The sequence below is a fragment of the Protopterus annectens genome, chromosome 7.part0 (assembly GCF_019279795.1).
Source record: "Protopterus annectens isolate FY-2018-M chromosome 7.part0, PAN1.0, whole genome shotgun sequence".
In the NCBI taxonomy this organism is placed as follows: Eukaryota; Metazoa; Chordata; order Ceratodontiformes; family Protopteridae; genus Protopterus; species Protopterus annectens.
This window is the reverse complement of record NC_056739.1, coordinates 71,033,910-71,047,540: the sequence shown is the minus strand read 5'-3', so window position 1 is coordinate 71,047,540 and position 13,631 is coordinate 71,033,910. Positions and strand designations below refer to the sequence as shown.

Here is a 13,631-nt window from a genome sequence, read left to right as displayed (position 1 = left end):
ATTTCTAAAATTCACATTCAAATACTCAACATCTGAGATTGATTATCTTGACGTCAGGTTAGTAAAGGACCTTGTAAGTGGAGGTCTGACGTCAACAGTGTTTAGAAAGCCCACTTACTGCAATTCTTTCCTGCACTTCTCCAGTTTCCACCCATACCAACAGAAACGGTCCATTGTAAAAGGACAACTGGTGAGGGCAGGTAGAATGTGCAGTACTTTGATCGATTTCACTAAGGAATGTGAATTATTGAAGGAAATGTTCAGTAATCGAGGGTACCCTGACCAAATGTTATTGGACCTGGTTGAAGAGGTGACTATTAAGAGAATAAATGGTTTTTACAAACCTATACTATTCCAACAGAACCTTACACATCCTGCTTCCACCACTACTGTAGTACCAACTGACATTAATTTGAATAATGGGGAGACAGGTACATACACAACTTTAAGTGAAGAAAGTGATTTCTCTTTGAGTTTCATTACTACCTTTAGTAGAAACTCTAAAGGGATTTTGGCCATAATACGTAAGAACTGGCATTTCATTTCTTCAAATTCCTTCCTGGTTGATAAATTAGGCAATCAACCTAGGTTTATCTTTAAGAGATCATACAACCTGAAGGAACTAGTTCAAAAGGATGTACCTCAAAATACATTCCATAAAAGGAGAGGTATGTTTAAATGTGGTTTTTGCAAATTGTGTAACAAGGTGAGGATAGGTGAAACATTTACGGTCAGGGATAAAAAGTATTATATCCGTTCCACTTTAAATTGTGAGAGTAAATCTATTATATACATAGCCATGTGTGTTTGTTGCCAAGCGTTCTACATCGGAAAAACGGACCGCAGGGTCCGAGACCGAATGTACGAACATATGTATGCAATTAAGAAGGATAATAGCGATAATGCTTTGGCAAAACACATAGGTTCAAACCCAGGTCATAGTTTCCAATTTATGGCCATTGACCAAGTACCATTGAAGATTAGGGGAGGCCCTTTTTCGTTAATCCTGGAGAACCGGGAACTAGAATGGCAATTACGCTTGGATGCGTTTAGTCATCCCAGCTTGAATAGCAACTGTAATATTGCCCCTGTATTGAAATTGAGAAGCTACCTCAGATAGATTAGCGGTGAAACATAGGTTTTTCGCTACAAGCCATTACATCTCCAATATTGACTATAAAAATAGTGTGTTAATGATTACACTTACATGTATAGGCTTATGTTGGAGTATTACATACAGCCAACCCCGTCTTACTGGTAACAAATAGGGATTGCTTTAATCAGTTTCTTGAAATTAAATAAATTTAAGTTATGACAGTTTTAGGCTCAGTTAACATTATTTTATATATATTTTATTGTGTTAATAGTAGACAAATGCAGTAATTTGTTGTATGTTCACATATTTTTTCAAATTGGCAAGTTGGTCCTATCTAATTGTACTTCATAACATACGTTTTTATATATATTTATTCTACACATGTTTTAAATAAATTTTAACCTATACAGAGGTACATGTACACTTGTGTATAAACATATAAAAACATTTTTTTAATTGTTGGTTTTCAGGAAATTGGAAGATGTCACTTCCTGAATTTCCTGATATACATGGAGTGCATTGTTGTATTTTATACTTCCTCTGAAGAAGCCACAGAATTCTGTGGTGAAAACGCTTTGTTTTTTTACAAATAAATTGCGTTAAGGACTTTTCTTGAGTCGTTTTTGCTGACAAGGACCTCGTTGGTGTTTTCATCTATTAGGTTACCCCCATTATTTAAATTATGGCAGTAACAGACAGAAGTTTGTGTCCTCGGTGAAGATTTTGGGGGTTTAAATGAACTGTCTATTAACACTGAAGGGTCAGGTATCCACTGTAGTTAAATCACTATAATCTTGTTTGAGGAAAGCTCTCTATTGTAATTCTGAGACCTGTAATTGCCAATCCCAGAATTATGGGGAAAACAGTGAAATTGACGGAGAACAGAGAATGTTGAAACTTGATTTTTCTCCTTTAAAGTTATTATTTATAGGGGGCTAACCTCCCTGCACCCCCACACCCCTACTACTTTTATATAGTAATTCTGTGTTGGCCATACCTTGCAGAAAAGAGAATGCTCTGAGATGCATTGATTGTTGGCTACGTTTATGTAAATCCCCATTTTTCACACGTTGTCTCTCACTGTTCCAGGAGTCACAGTTCTGAGTGTCAGCTTTTAAGTGTCACCTGTGAAGAATATGTCCAGAATTAAAGATCATATACCGCTTAGTAATTAGCAGCAGTGATGTTTGCTTTGATCTCTCCCAGTCTGACCTACTGCAATACCCTTCACACTAGGCTGATCACATTATGTGATGATTGCAGCAGACTGAGAACTCTACAATTTTCTTTTAAGATGTCACATTTCCTGTATATCATCACAGCATTGCTGATCTGCATTGGCTGCCATTTGCCAGGATGTCTGTGTTTAAGATTCCAGTTTTAAGTTTTTGAATCATAAACAACTCATGTCCTGTTCATTTAAAGCAGGCTGTGATCCTCCTACTATCTTGTAGTTCAGCCCCTCTGGTGGTAGTTGGTGATTCCCAGGTTGTGCTTAGAGGCTTCATTTCAAAGGTTCATAAATATGTATCTTAAATTTTTACAATGAGAATTAGATCAGATGGCATTATTCTATTGAAAATGTTCAAGTTTCTGAGTTTATGTTGAAGATGTAATTTATATAATAGTATTTTTTTTAATTCTTAATGATTTAAGAGTAAACTCCCATCCAAACATCTCTATAGTGAGTAACAAACGAAAGCTTGTTACCATAAGCATAAGACTACACTTTAATTTCCTGAAAACGTGTTTACATTTGATTCAGCAATTTTTGTTTTTATTTATTTTTTTTTATTTTTATATTTGTTTACCAGGATAGTCCGACTGGGCTGTCAACCATTTTTTGTGGAGGCCCAGGGGGAAAAACCCCACATTACAATTATACTGTATATTCAACAGTAGTACATAATATATAAAATAAAATAAAATATAATATAAAGATAACTGAATTACAATTAGAAAAATATACAAACAGGACAAATTGCAATAATAGATTGAATTCGCACAAGTTACACATCTAAAAAATTCACTCTTAGTACAGTCTAATAGAGCAGTACAATAATAGTAGGAATTAGCTATATTAAATAGGTACACATCAGTATCTATTAATAAATTAATGATAGCTTATTTTGTTAAGAAGTTTACAAAAGGAGTGTCAAAAGATAGTATTTGATTAAATAGTGACAATTATAAGAAATTTAAAAACTCAGAGTTAGTGAGGAAAAGACATTTCTCAAGTCGATATATTATCTTATGGATTATAGAAAGTTGGGTATATGTAAAGAGATTGGGTAATTCTAGCTAATCAAGTTGCTGCAATGAAATCAGTGGTGTGTTCTAAATGGGAAATTGTTAGCAAATATGTCAATTTTATTATAGTCAATTTCAAGTTTAACTAGTTCAGTTTTCTTCAGATTAGTGAAAATGGCAGAGGCATATAGGAGGGGAGATACTAAATGTGTCCTGGCAACTGATTCCCTGGAGAAATCAGTGAGATGAGGTTTAGCTCTACTGAGGGAGTCAAGTTTAAAGTGAACATTTTTAATGAGAGTTGACAGGTGTTTATCAAATTTCAAGTTATCTATTGTGATACCAAGACGTTTGGTATGAGATACTGGTCCAATAATAGTGTTATTTAAGGAGTAGATTTGGAAAGATGTAAGTTGGCTTGAGGGGTTGTTGTCTGTAAATAGCATTAGTTTTGTTTTATTGGGGTTAAGGATTAATTGTGAGCTGGGAAGCCAAGATTCCACTTCAGTAATAAAGAGTTGAGATTTTTTAAGGAGTTCAGAGAGGGAGGGTGCTGCATATATAAGAGTAGAGTTTGCATATTTTGTAGTTATAGCTGAGTTAGTAGCAGGATGGAGCTTATTTATACAAATATTAAGTAAAAGAGGGCCTAAAATAGATCCATGTGGTACCCCAAGTGTAACAGGTAATGTAGGAGAGAATTCATTATACTATTTTACTGCTTGTTTCCTATCTGATAAATAGTCATGGAACCATTGAAGGGCAGAGTGGCTTAATTTAAGAGATAGGAGTTCTTGTAAATGTTTTTGGTGGGAGACTGTATCAAAAGCTTTGGATAAATCAAGGAATATTGAGGAGACTAACTGACCATTATTTCTAAAATGGTTGATGGCATCTGTAAAATGTAAAAGTGCTGTGGTTATGCTATGGTTTTGACGAAACCCATGTTGGGTATTAGATAGAAGATTATTAGAGATAAGATGATTAATAAGTTGAAAATGGACACATTTTTCTAAGATCTTAGATAGGGGTGATAGAATTCTGATATGTCTGTAATTATAAATGTTGGTGTTGGTTCCCCCTTTGTGTAGTGGTAATATATAGAAAGTTTTCCAGATTTTGAGTACATAACTTTCTTTAATGGAATGATTAATTCGTATTGATATTGGATAGGCTATAGCATCAGCTGCTAACTTGAGGTAGTCCACAGATAGCATATCTGAAGCAAGGGTGGTAGGTTTTAGTTTATTAAGCAATCTTCGTATAAAACCTGGTGAAACTGTTTTAAATGAAAAGTATCCAGTAGAATTATGAGGTACAGTAGGGAGTTTTATTGGGGTAGTAGTATTTTTTTGGTAAAGTTTAGGATGGAACTGGTAAAGTAGATATTGAATTGGGTTGCAATGTTATCATGTGCATTTATGGAAGAGGAAGATAGGGTGACCAATTGACCTGGTTGTAATAGTTGATTTATACTTGCCCAGAATTTTTTAGAGTTATTTTGGTATTTCTGTTATGCTATGATTATGTTTTTTGTCATTTTTTGTACATTTATTCAGTGTTGATAGATTTTTATTAGAATGATATCGTGCCCAAACCTTATCTCTGTTTTTGTGAAGAAGTCTAGTCTCTTTTGTTAACCAAGGGGCATAATTTGCTTTGGTTCTTACGGTTCTTAGTGGTGCTTGACTATTAAGTATGTTCAGGAATGTATCATTAAAATATTCAACTGCATTGTCAAGTGGGAGGAATGAAAGAGGGGACCAATTACAATGTTTTAAAGTTAGTATGACATTTTGAGAATTGAGAAATTTCTTTTATTTCTTATTTGTTTGAATATTGTGGATTTGGGAAGATGTATATTTTGATGAAAAAGATAAGTAGGTAGATGATCACTTAAGCTATCAGGAAGAAAACCTGATTGAATAGCAAAAGAAGGTTTATCTGTTAAGATCCAATCTAAAATTGAGTGCCTATTTGTATTTTCATCACTCTAGTTGGATATTTTACATGTAAATTAATGACATTTGTGGGATTTTCAGATGAACAGGTTGACCACCAAGATTAAAGTCACCCAAGATAATGGTTTCTTGTGAAAAAAGTAGCTGATATCCAGTATAGGATGTCCTCAGTTAATGGTGGATCATTGCCAGGAGGAATGTAAATAGCTATTATGATTATAAATTTATTGGGGTTAAATTCCAGCCTAGAAAACAGTATCTCTGCATTATTAAACCTTGTTGGGTGTGGATGTAGGTAATGAAGTTTGAGTGAGTTTTTATGCAGAAATGCTATATCTCCACAAGTCTTATTAAGCCTGTCTAATCTAAGGATATCATGACCTTGTGGAAGAATCTCACTATTACATATTTGAGGTTTAAGCCGTGTTTCCATTAAGATGGCAGTGTGAGGAGAATAGAAGGAGAGATGCATGTAGTTCATGTATTTTATTTGATAAACTTCTTAGAGTAATATTTAATAGAAGAAGATCAGATTTTACTGGGAGAGATTAATATTTGTATAATATTTTATTAAATAATGTAATATTTTATTAGTAGCATAATATTTTGTTAAACTTGTTAGTATTGTGTCTTTCATAACATGTAATACTGACATCATCATGAAAGCTACGTGTCTTACAAGTATTTTGCTAAACAATACATTTTAAATTTCACCATAACAGAACATTTCTTGCTGTTGTTGCACTCCCCTTCCCAACTACAGGTGAAGATTGCCTACGTAAACTTTGTAAATCATTGCTATGTAGACACAGAAGTGGAAATGAAGGAAATCTACACCAGTAATCACATCTGGAAGCTATTTGAGAACTTCACTGTGGACATGGCCCAGGTAGGTTGAATGGGGCAAGGTGACATAGATTCATGACTAGCTGACAATTTAATATCACTGAGTTTTTTTACCACTTACTTTGCTTGAGGATCTGTTTCTTTACCTCTTACAGTGCATGCATGTCTACATGCAGCCGTGCACTTTCTGTAGGTTAATTCTCATTCTGAGTCAGGTAGGTAGTGGTCCAAGTATTTATCAACACAATTGTAGCATTGTGTTATTTTTAAAACGTAATCATACTTTGTTCGGCCATCGTACCTACCCCCACTACCAGATATATATCCTTGTTTGGGTTAGTTGTAATTACAGCATTACTAGTTAGATGCCTTGCATTTCTCAAAGAGGTTGTGCTGGGTGTTAGAAGTGCTTGGTGATAAGGACTTTTTTTTTTTTTTTACAGATATTATGAGATAGGGCACCCTGTTGACTGTGCGGAGTTTAAGAATAATGTCAGAAGGTGGGGAGGCACAGTTAGTGGTGCAGTTTCTAGATTGATATCGGCTTAATGGGGATGTGAGATGTATAGTTATGTTCAGAGAATGAAAGATTGAGCTGTTAGTTTTGACATTATAGAGAATCATGGTAGATGTCAGAGAGTGTGGAATACATTTAAAGACAGTAATCACAAAGGAAGAAGTTTTAATTGGTAGAAAGGTGACTGTGCTGTTTGCCTGAAATTGAGGATAATTTAGTGATTGTGGGCTCATGGCTGCTATCTGGACCAATGACTTAGTTGCTCGTGTAGTATCTGGGATTGATGTCCAGAGTGGGAAGCAACTTGCTGATGTGAGGCCTTTCATGGGCCTTGCTGGTGGCATGGGAATTATAACAGATAGTATTTATTCGGCGACTTGGTTGATATTATACTGCTTATGACAGATCTCTGATGATTGGTAACCACTTAATTTTTGTGGATTCTCAACAGATATGTATTTTTTAGAACTTCATGATATATCAGTTTTGCTGTTATGGCAGAGTTTTTTTGAGATGTACTGACATCTCCTGCAGTCCCCAGTGGAAGTACACAATCAGTGTCATTTTCTTTGCAGGTCTTTCTTGTCACCTTTCATAACAGTCTGAACAGATTATATGATGTTGACTTTTTTCATCTGATTCAATGTATGGGTTGTTGGATCTTGTCGGATCTGACCTTGGGACCTCGGCACCTTCTAACAAAGCTTTAGATCAGAGAGGTCTGACTCCTCCCCTAACCCTCCTCCTCTACCCACAATTCCCCTTATCTGTCTGAATTCTCTCAGATCTTGTTTGCTGCCTGTGTAAACCAGATGCATGGACTGAAAGCTCCATCGGTCGTCACGGTAAGTGAATGGTTTTTCCTCCTCCTCTTTAAATAACTTTATAGTAGGGTTAGGATTTAGTGTGCTGCTATAGATTAGAGTATTCCCTGTAGGTACTGAGTGTGTTTTTATTTCTTTGTGTGCATGTTTGCATGTGTTCGTGGGCATAGTGTCTTTAGCTTTAGATTATAATATTTTCCTCTTGAACAGTACAGTTATATTTAGTTTGTATTTCATTCATTCGGATGTCCTCAGGTTTTAAAAAGTGCTCTTCCTGTAGGCCAAAAATCCCCAGACGCACACTCTGTGTGTATAGTGCTTGGGGCCCTCTCACCTACAAGCTTCTTGCTCCATCTGTGCTACCTTCAGCACCAGATCCCTTCAAGGGCATAAAGAAAAACTAATTTTGAAAGGCCTTCTTCCTCTCCATACAAGGTCCAAGATAGCCTCAGACCCATAGGTGTCCACTTCTTCCTCTGGCAAGAAAAGATAAAGAGAAGGAGAGATCCAAAGAAAGAGAAAGAGAGAAAAACAAAAATTAAAGGTCAAGATGTCTGAGGTTCATCTGGAGAAAGCTAAAAAAAGTTATTCTCACCCACAGTTATTGCAGGGCTGGCACCAAAGGTACCTAGTCAGTCGGATCCACACGCTGTCTCCGAAGTCATCCTTTACTCCAGCACCAAACAGTCCCAGGCTTCATTCTCCAGTTTTACAAAAAGCGCCATTAAAACCTGCATTGATAGCTTCTTCCTTCAGACTTGACTGATTTCTTATCTCATAGAGTTCAAAGTTGACTGAATGATGAGGAGGTTTTTCAGGACTCAGATTTATATTGGAGTTCTCCCAGCTCCATCCTCAAAAAAGGATCTGGGATGGGTCCCTTCCACCTTGACTGTTCAGTCTTCTCAGCTTCCTACTCCATCCCCATTCATGGAGGTAGTGTACAACAGGTCCAGCCTTTCCGCAGTACCAATGTCGTAGTTGGCAGAGCACGAGACGTTGGTTTCAACATCAGTTCTCACTCACTTGACTTGATGCGTTCGGGTCCCAGAGCCAGAGTATCTGTGTTGAGGCTCCAGTGGTAGAGTCTTGGAACTGTTGCTGACACTCGGAGCATTGGCACTAGACAGCTAGTTCTGAGGTCCTCCTCAGGGCCTTCAGCCACTGGATTCAGGAGGGCTTCTGACCTTTCTAATTTGCTTGGGTCTTCTTTGGCTCCAGTGGTTGAGGTGGCCTTTGAGGCTGTGGAGAGGGCCTTGGCTGGACCTTGGTTCGGATACATCCAGACTTCCTCTGAAGACTGTACCCTTCTCCTTTCATTCTGGTAGCTAGGGACAGATGGATCCATTAGGCTTTGAGACTACATGACCCTCAAGTCCCTTGTCCAATTCCAATGCATCTCCTCAGGAGTCCCCAGGCACATTTCCCAGAAAAAGACTTGTAAAAGGAAGCATATTGATTCCTGTCCTAAGTCTGTCATTGAAGACATCGACTTAGGTGAGGGAGAAGGCTCTCCAAGATCCCCCCTCTCCACCGCTCTGTGAAGACGTCACGTTTGGAGACATCCTAGAATTGATGAAACAATGTGGGGGATGGTCCACCAAAGCCACTTCTGCTGATTAGTCAGTGTTTCTCAAAGCTTTTGGGTCTGGCCCTTTAATGTCCTGGGTAGTCACCCCTTCTGATCCTTTAGTTGACATTATCACTCAAAAAGCTTGGAAGAAGCCTGATTTGGTAGAGCCCCTTCCTAAAAAAAACAGACAGAATTTTAGCTGCCCCCAACGATAGAACATTCTGGGCCAAGGGTCCCTCTGTAGATGCCATGGCAGTAGCAGCAGTCATTAAAAAAGAACTATCTGAGCAGAGTTCTTCTGTTCATCCCCGTAACAGAGAGTCTAGGACATTGGACAGATTGGGGAAATGAACATATGCTTCAGTCATATTCCCCATTTGTGCAGTGAACTATATAGCTCATTTGACATGTTTCTAGAGAGATTTGATTAAAGAACTTTCAAATTTTCTGGTGGGTAGCTTACCAAGAGATGTCCAAAAAAGTGTGGAGTCCCAGTTGTCTACCCTTCAGTCCTCCTTGAATGTAGCTATGAGACGGCTTTCTAACACAGTAGAAAATGTAGCCTTTGCAACGAGTAGCATCATTGTGTGTTTTCATGCCTGGATGCGGTTTTGCAGAAATTAAAAATGTCCTTGTTAACACCCCATATGATGGTTCCACTTTGTTTGGACCGAAAGTCAAGGATGTGCTCATCAGAAGTAAAATGGAGGGTAAGATCTTCTCTACCATTGGAATCCATTTTTCAGTCCTTGAGAGATCCTTCTCTAGGAATCAAAGAGGGGTAAGAAAAATGCGGTTAAAAAATCTCAAGGTTTTTACCAGGACACTTCTAAGGGTAGGCGTTCTAGAGGCAGAGGTGCAGGCAGTTTCATGGGACATTGCCCCAGGGGCAGAGACGGTCCACAGAATCAAGGTTTTTGTGCTCCATGCACAGAGAAAACTTACCAGCATCCCTGAATGCTTCCCTAACTACTGCACTCTGGTGGCAGTCAGGGGATGCTTTGCCTTACACCCTCTAGTCTGGCAAAACATAACTCAAAGATTCATGGATGCTAACGATCATCTCAATAGGTTATACAATACCTTTTTAGAAAATCCAAGAATAAAACAAAGGATTACCCACATTCCACCCAGTCATTTGGAATCTGCAGCAACAGAGGTTCAGAAGTTGCTGGTCAAAAAAAGTCATCCAGCCAGTCCCCCATGCTCAGTTAGAATATGGAGTCTGATTAAGGATCTGTAGTTGTTTTCATTTGCTCTTCAACCTGTGAGACACAGATCTGGGATGGATCCGACTTGGCCACATTTTCCGGCATTGGATCCAAGCTCGTCCAGCACCCATAATGCTCCTGTTCCCACTTCCCTTCAGACCTTCTTTGCCACACGTATCACTAGCATCGTGGTCCATTGCTGCAGGCTTTTGGTGAGTGAATTTTGTGATTTAATTCTGTCCTTTTGATCTTTCCTATCTTCCTTTCCACTTTTTCACATACCTCTACCCTTGCACTCAGGCGTCGGTCCTTAGTTTCTTAAAAAAAAAAAAAAAACTTATTCCCCATTTCCCTCTTCTCTCTCACTCTCTTGTTAGGTGTCCATGTGAGAGTAAGTGTGGGTTCTCTTCTTCCATCTACCATGGCAAAGACTCCAAAGCCAGGGTTCCGGAAGTGCAGAGATTGTGGCCATAAGCTTCCTCCTCTGATGGCCATACTCTGTGCATGGTTTTTTTAGGGGTCCGCACCTGGATTTCTCCTTTTCAATCTGTGTAGGGTTCAACACCCTCCCGTTGATCAGCAGGAGGAATAAGCTGATTCTTAAGGGCCTCCTTCCTCCTCCAACCATGGAGGCCCCAGCTTCTACTTCAGCTTCCTCCTCTGCCTGGCCTCTGGGACTCAACCTCCCACCAAGAGGACCGGGGATGGGGAGAAGTGTATACACTGAGACTGGGATAGACCTAGGAAGTGGTCCCCCGACCGCACTTCCTTGGCCAACCCCCAGTGAAATCTTGCCCGGCTCCCAGCTCGGGCTCCCCTTGGCTCTGTTCACCTTGCTTTTCCTTGGAGCCAAAGGTCTCTGGGCCTTTCTGCTGTGTCAGCCTCTCCCTACTGCATCTCTAGGTCGGTGTCTGTGGCCTCCTCCACCAGGTCCACCTGCAGCCTTACCGAAGCCAAGGTGGACAGGATGATGCAGAGATTTATCCATACTCAGATTCAGATGGGAGTCTTGTCTGCCGCTCACCATCCAGGGCTGGGGGCATGCAGTCTGCCTTTTTGCCAATCGCTCCTTGTCCGATCTAACCCCCAGCTTTGGAGTCCTTGGGTCCGATGCCTGACGGTGTCGAGTGGTCGATGCCGATGGTACCTGGTACCTCGACGCCAATCATTGCCCTGAGCAGGTCGGCTCCGACCAGCTCAGAGCCATCCAGCTCTTGGAGCCGTAGCCTCTGCACCAAATCTGAAGGGGTGGTGTTGGCTCTGAGTTTTTTGGAGCCGGACTGTCCACTTGGGGTCTCAGCGCCTGGAAGTTCAGCTCTGGCTTTTCCATTGACTCAGAGGATTATGGACCCAGTAATGTTTCCAGCTCCAGGGTTTCATTCTCCTTCTGCCTTCGACATGGTGGAGAGAGTCCTCTCTGTTCCATTTAGATCCTTGATGCTTTCGTCCTCTGAGTCTGTCCTGGCTTCCTCTGTGTCTGGTCTGGATTTTGCCATTCTGCCCCCTCAGGGACAGCCTGTTGCCTGTCCTCCCCAGGAAGTTCCCCCACAGCAATAGCCTGAAGTTTTTGAGTTGTCCTCAGGGACCCCCCTGAGGAGGTTCCTCGGAAACACAAATGTAAAAGGTGACACTTAGACTCCCCACCAGAGTCTCTCACAGAGAACACCGACTTGAAGGAAGGGGAGGGTTCCCCTTGGACACCCCCAGATGATGTCTCCTTTGGAGACATCATGGAGATCCTTCACCAGCATGGGGGTGGTCTGCCAAACAACCCAACCCTGACGAGTCGGTGTTCCTGGAGGCATTTGGTGCAGACCCTCTACCTTCTGGGTGTCCCCTCCCATGGCTCCCCTGGTGGATTTGATTACATCTTGAGCATAGAAGGAGCCCGACATGGTGGACCCTATCCCCAAAAGCCCTGATAAGATCCTCAGTGCCCCAACAGACAAACTGCAGTGGTCGAAGGGATCCCTGGTTGATGCCATGGTGGTGGCAGCAGCCACCAAGAAGGAGCTCGCTCAGGAGAGCTCCACGGTCTTTCCACCAGACTGAGAGTATAGGACCATGGACCATTTTTGGGAAGTGTGTCAATGCTTTAGCAACATTCTCTGTACGTGCGCTGAACTACATGGCACATGTGGTCAGGCTTCAGCGAGACCTGGTCAAGGAGGTCACTGAGTCTGCCCCAGGGTCCATGTCATCGGGGGAAAAGAAGTTTTTTTTTCCACCTGGATATCCACTCTCACCTCCATAGGTTCATCGGTAGGTACTAGGCTATCGGCCCAAGGGCCTAAGTAAGCCTAGCCAACAAAGTTCCCTGGCTTACACCAACCCAAGAAAGTTAATTTCCTGTGCCCCTGTTGAGCAGAGCCACAGAAGTGATCCCCGGGGTGTATTTCCTATTTCCCATCCACTCATCAAGATTTTTCTTGAAGAGTGTTAATGAGGAACTTTGCTTGACATAGATGGGTAGCTTGTTCCAGAGTATGGGAAGTCTCTGGGACAGGAATCTATCCCTCCAGCAAGTCCTGTTTATTGTGGTGACAAGATTGAGGTCCCTAGAGTGTGTAGCTCGGAGGGATTTGGATTTCTTTAGGTGTAGCATGTCCAGCAGCTCTGGGTTTGACATAGCTTTATATGTTAGGCAGAGATCACCTCGGAGTAGGTGATATGCTACAGAGTAAAGCTGGAGTTTTTTGAGACGATCAGTGTAGGGCATCTGTTTGAGGCCAGTAATTCTCTTTGTGAAGTACTTTTGTGGACTTTCCAGCTGCTGCAGATGTCTTGTGAGGTACATTCCAAAAGGGCATTATACTCTATAATGTGTCTAATGAGTGTCGAGTAGAGGGGAACAATTAACTCTTTTTTCCTGGATGAGAACCATTTTGTGATGAGGTGTGCTATGTAGAAGGATTTCCTGACTACTGTGGCAATGTGATTATCAAAGGAGAGACTACTGTCCACCTGGGTCCCAAGGTCTCGTATCACACATTCGGTGTTAAGAAGACTGACGCCTATATGGTAGTTCATGGATATAGAGTTTTTACCAAAGGGGATAACAATGCACTTTTTGGCATTGAGCTTGAGGCCATGGCTCTGACACCAGGCATCTGTCTCAGTGAGGTCCTTCTGTAGGATGTCGACATCATTTGGGGACTTGACTATAGCTCCTAGTTTGCAGTCATGTGGTCCCAGGACTGAACCCTGTGTTACTCCACTTGTCACTGGTTTGAAGTCAGATTTCCAACACCTCTATACAGCTCCTATCTCATGCTACTGAAGACACCGCTAGAGTGGCCGGAGCAGGCATTGCCATCAGGCATCATGCCTGGCTGCAACTTTGTGCCTTTTCA

At 40.8% G+C, this 13,631-nt stretch overlaps 1 protein-coding gene across 1 annotated transcript in view; it reads left to right on the top strand.

Moving 5' to 3' along the window:
* ITPR3 (inositol 1,4,5-trisphosphate receptor type 3) overlaps positions 1–13,631 on the top strand; it is a 2,403,054-nt gene that overhangs the window by 1,578,517 nt on the left and 810,906 nt on the right. Inside the window, exon 32 of the mRNA XM_044076491.1 lies at positions 6,071–6,196. Coding sequence (XP_043932426.1) covers positions 6,071–6,196 — 126 coding nt within the window. The remainder of the gene's footprint in view (positions 1–6,070; positions 6,197–13,631) is intronic.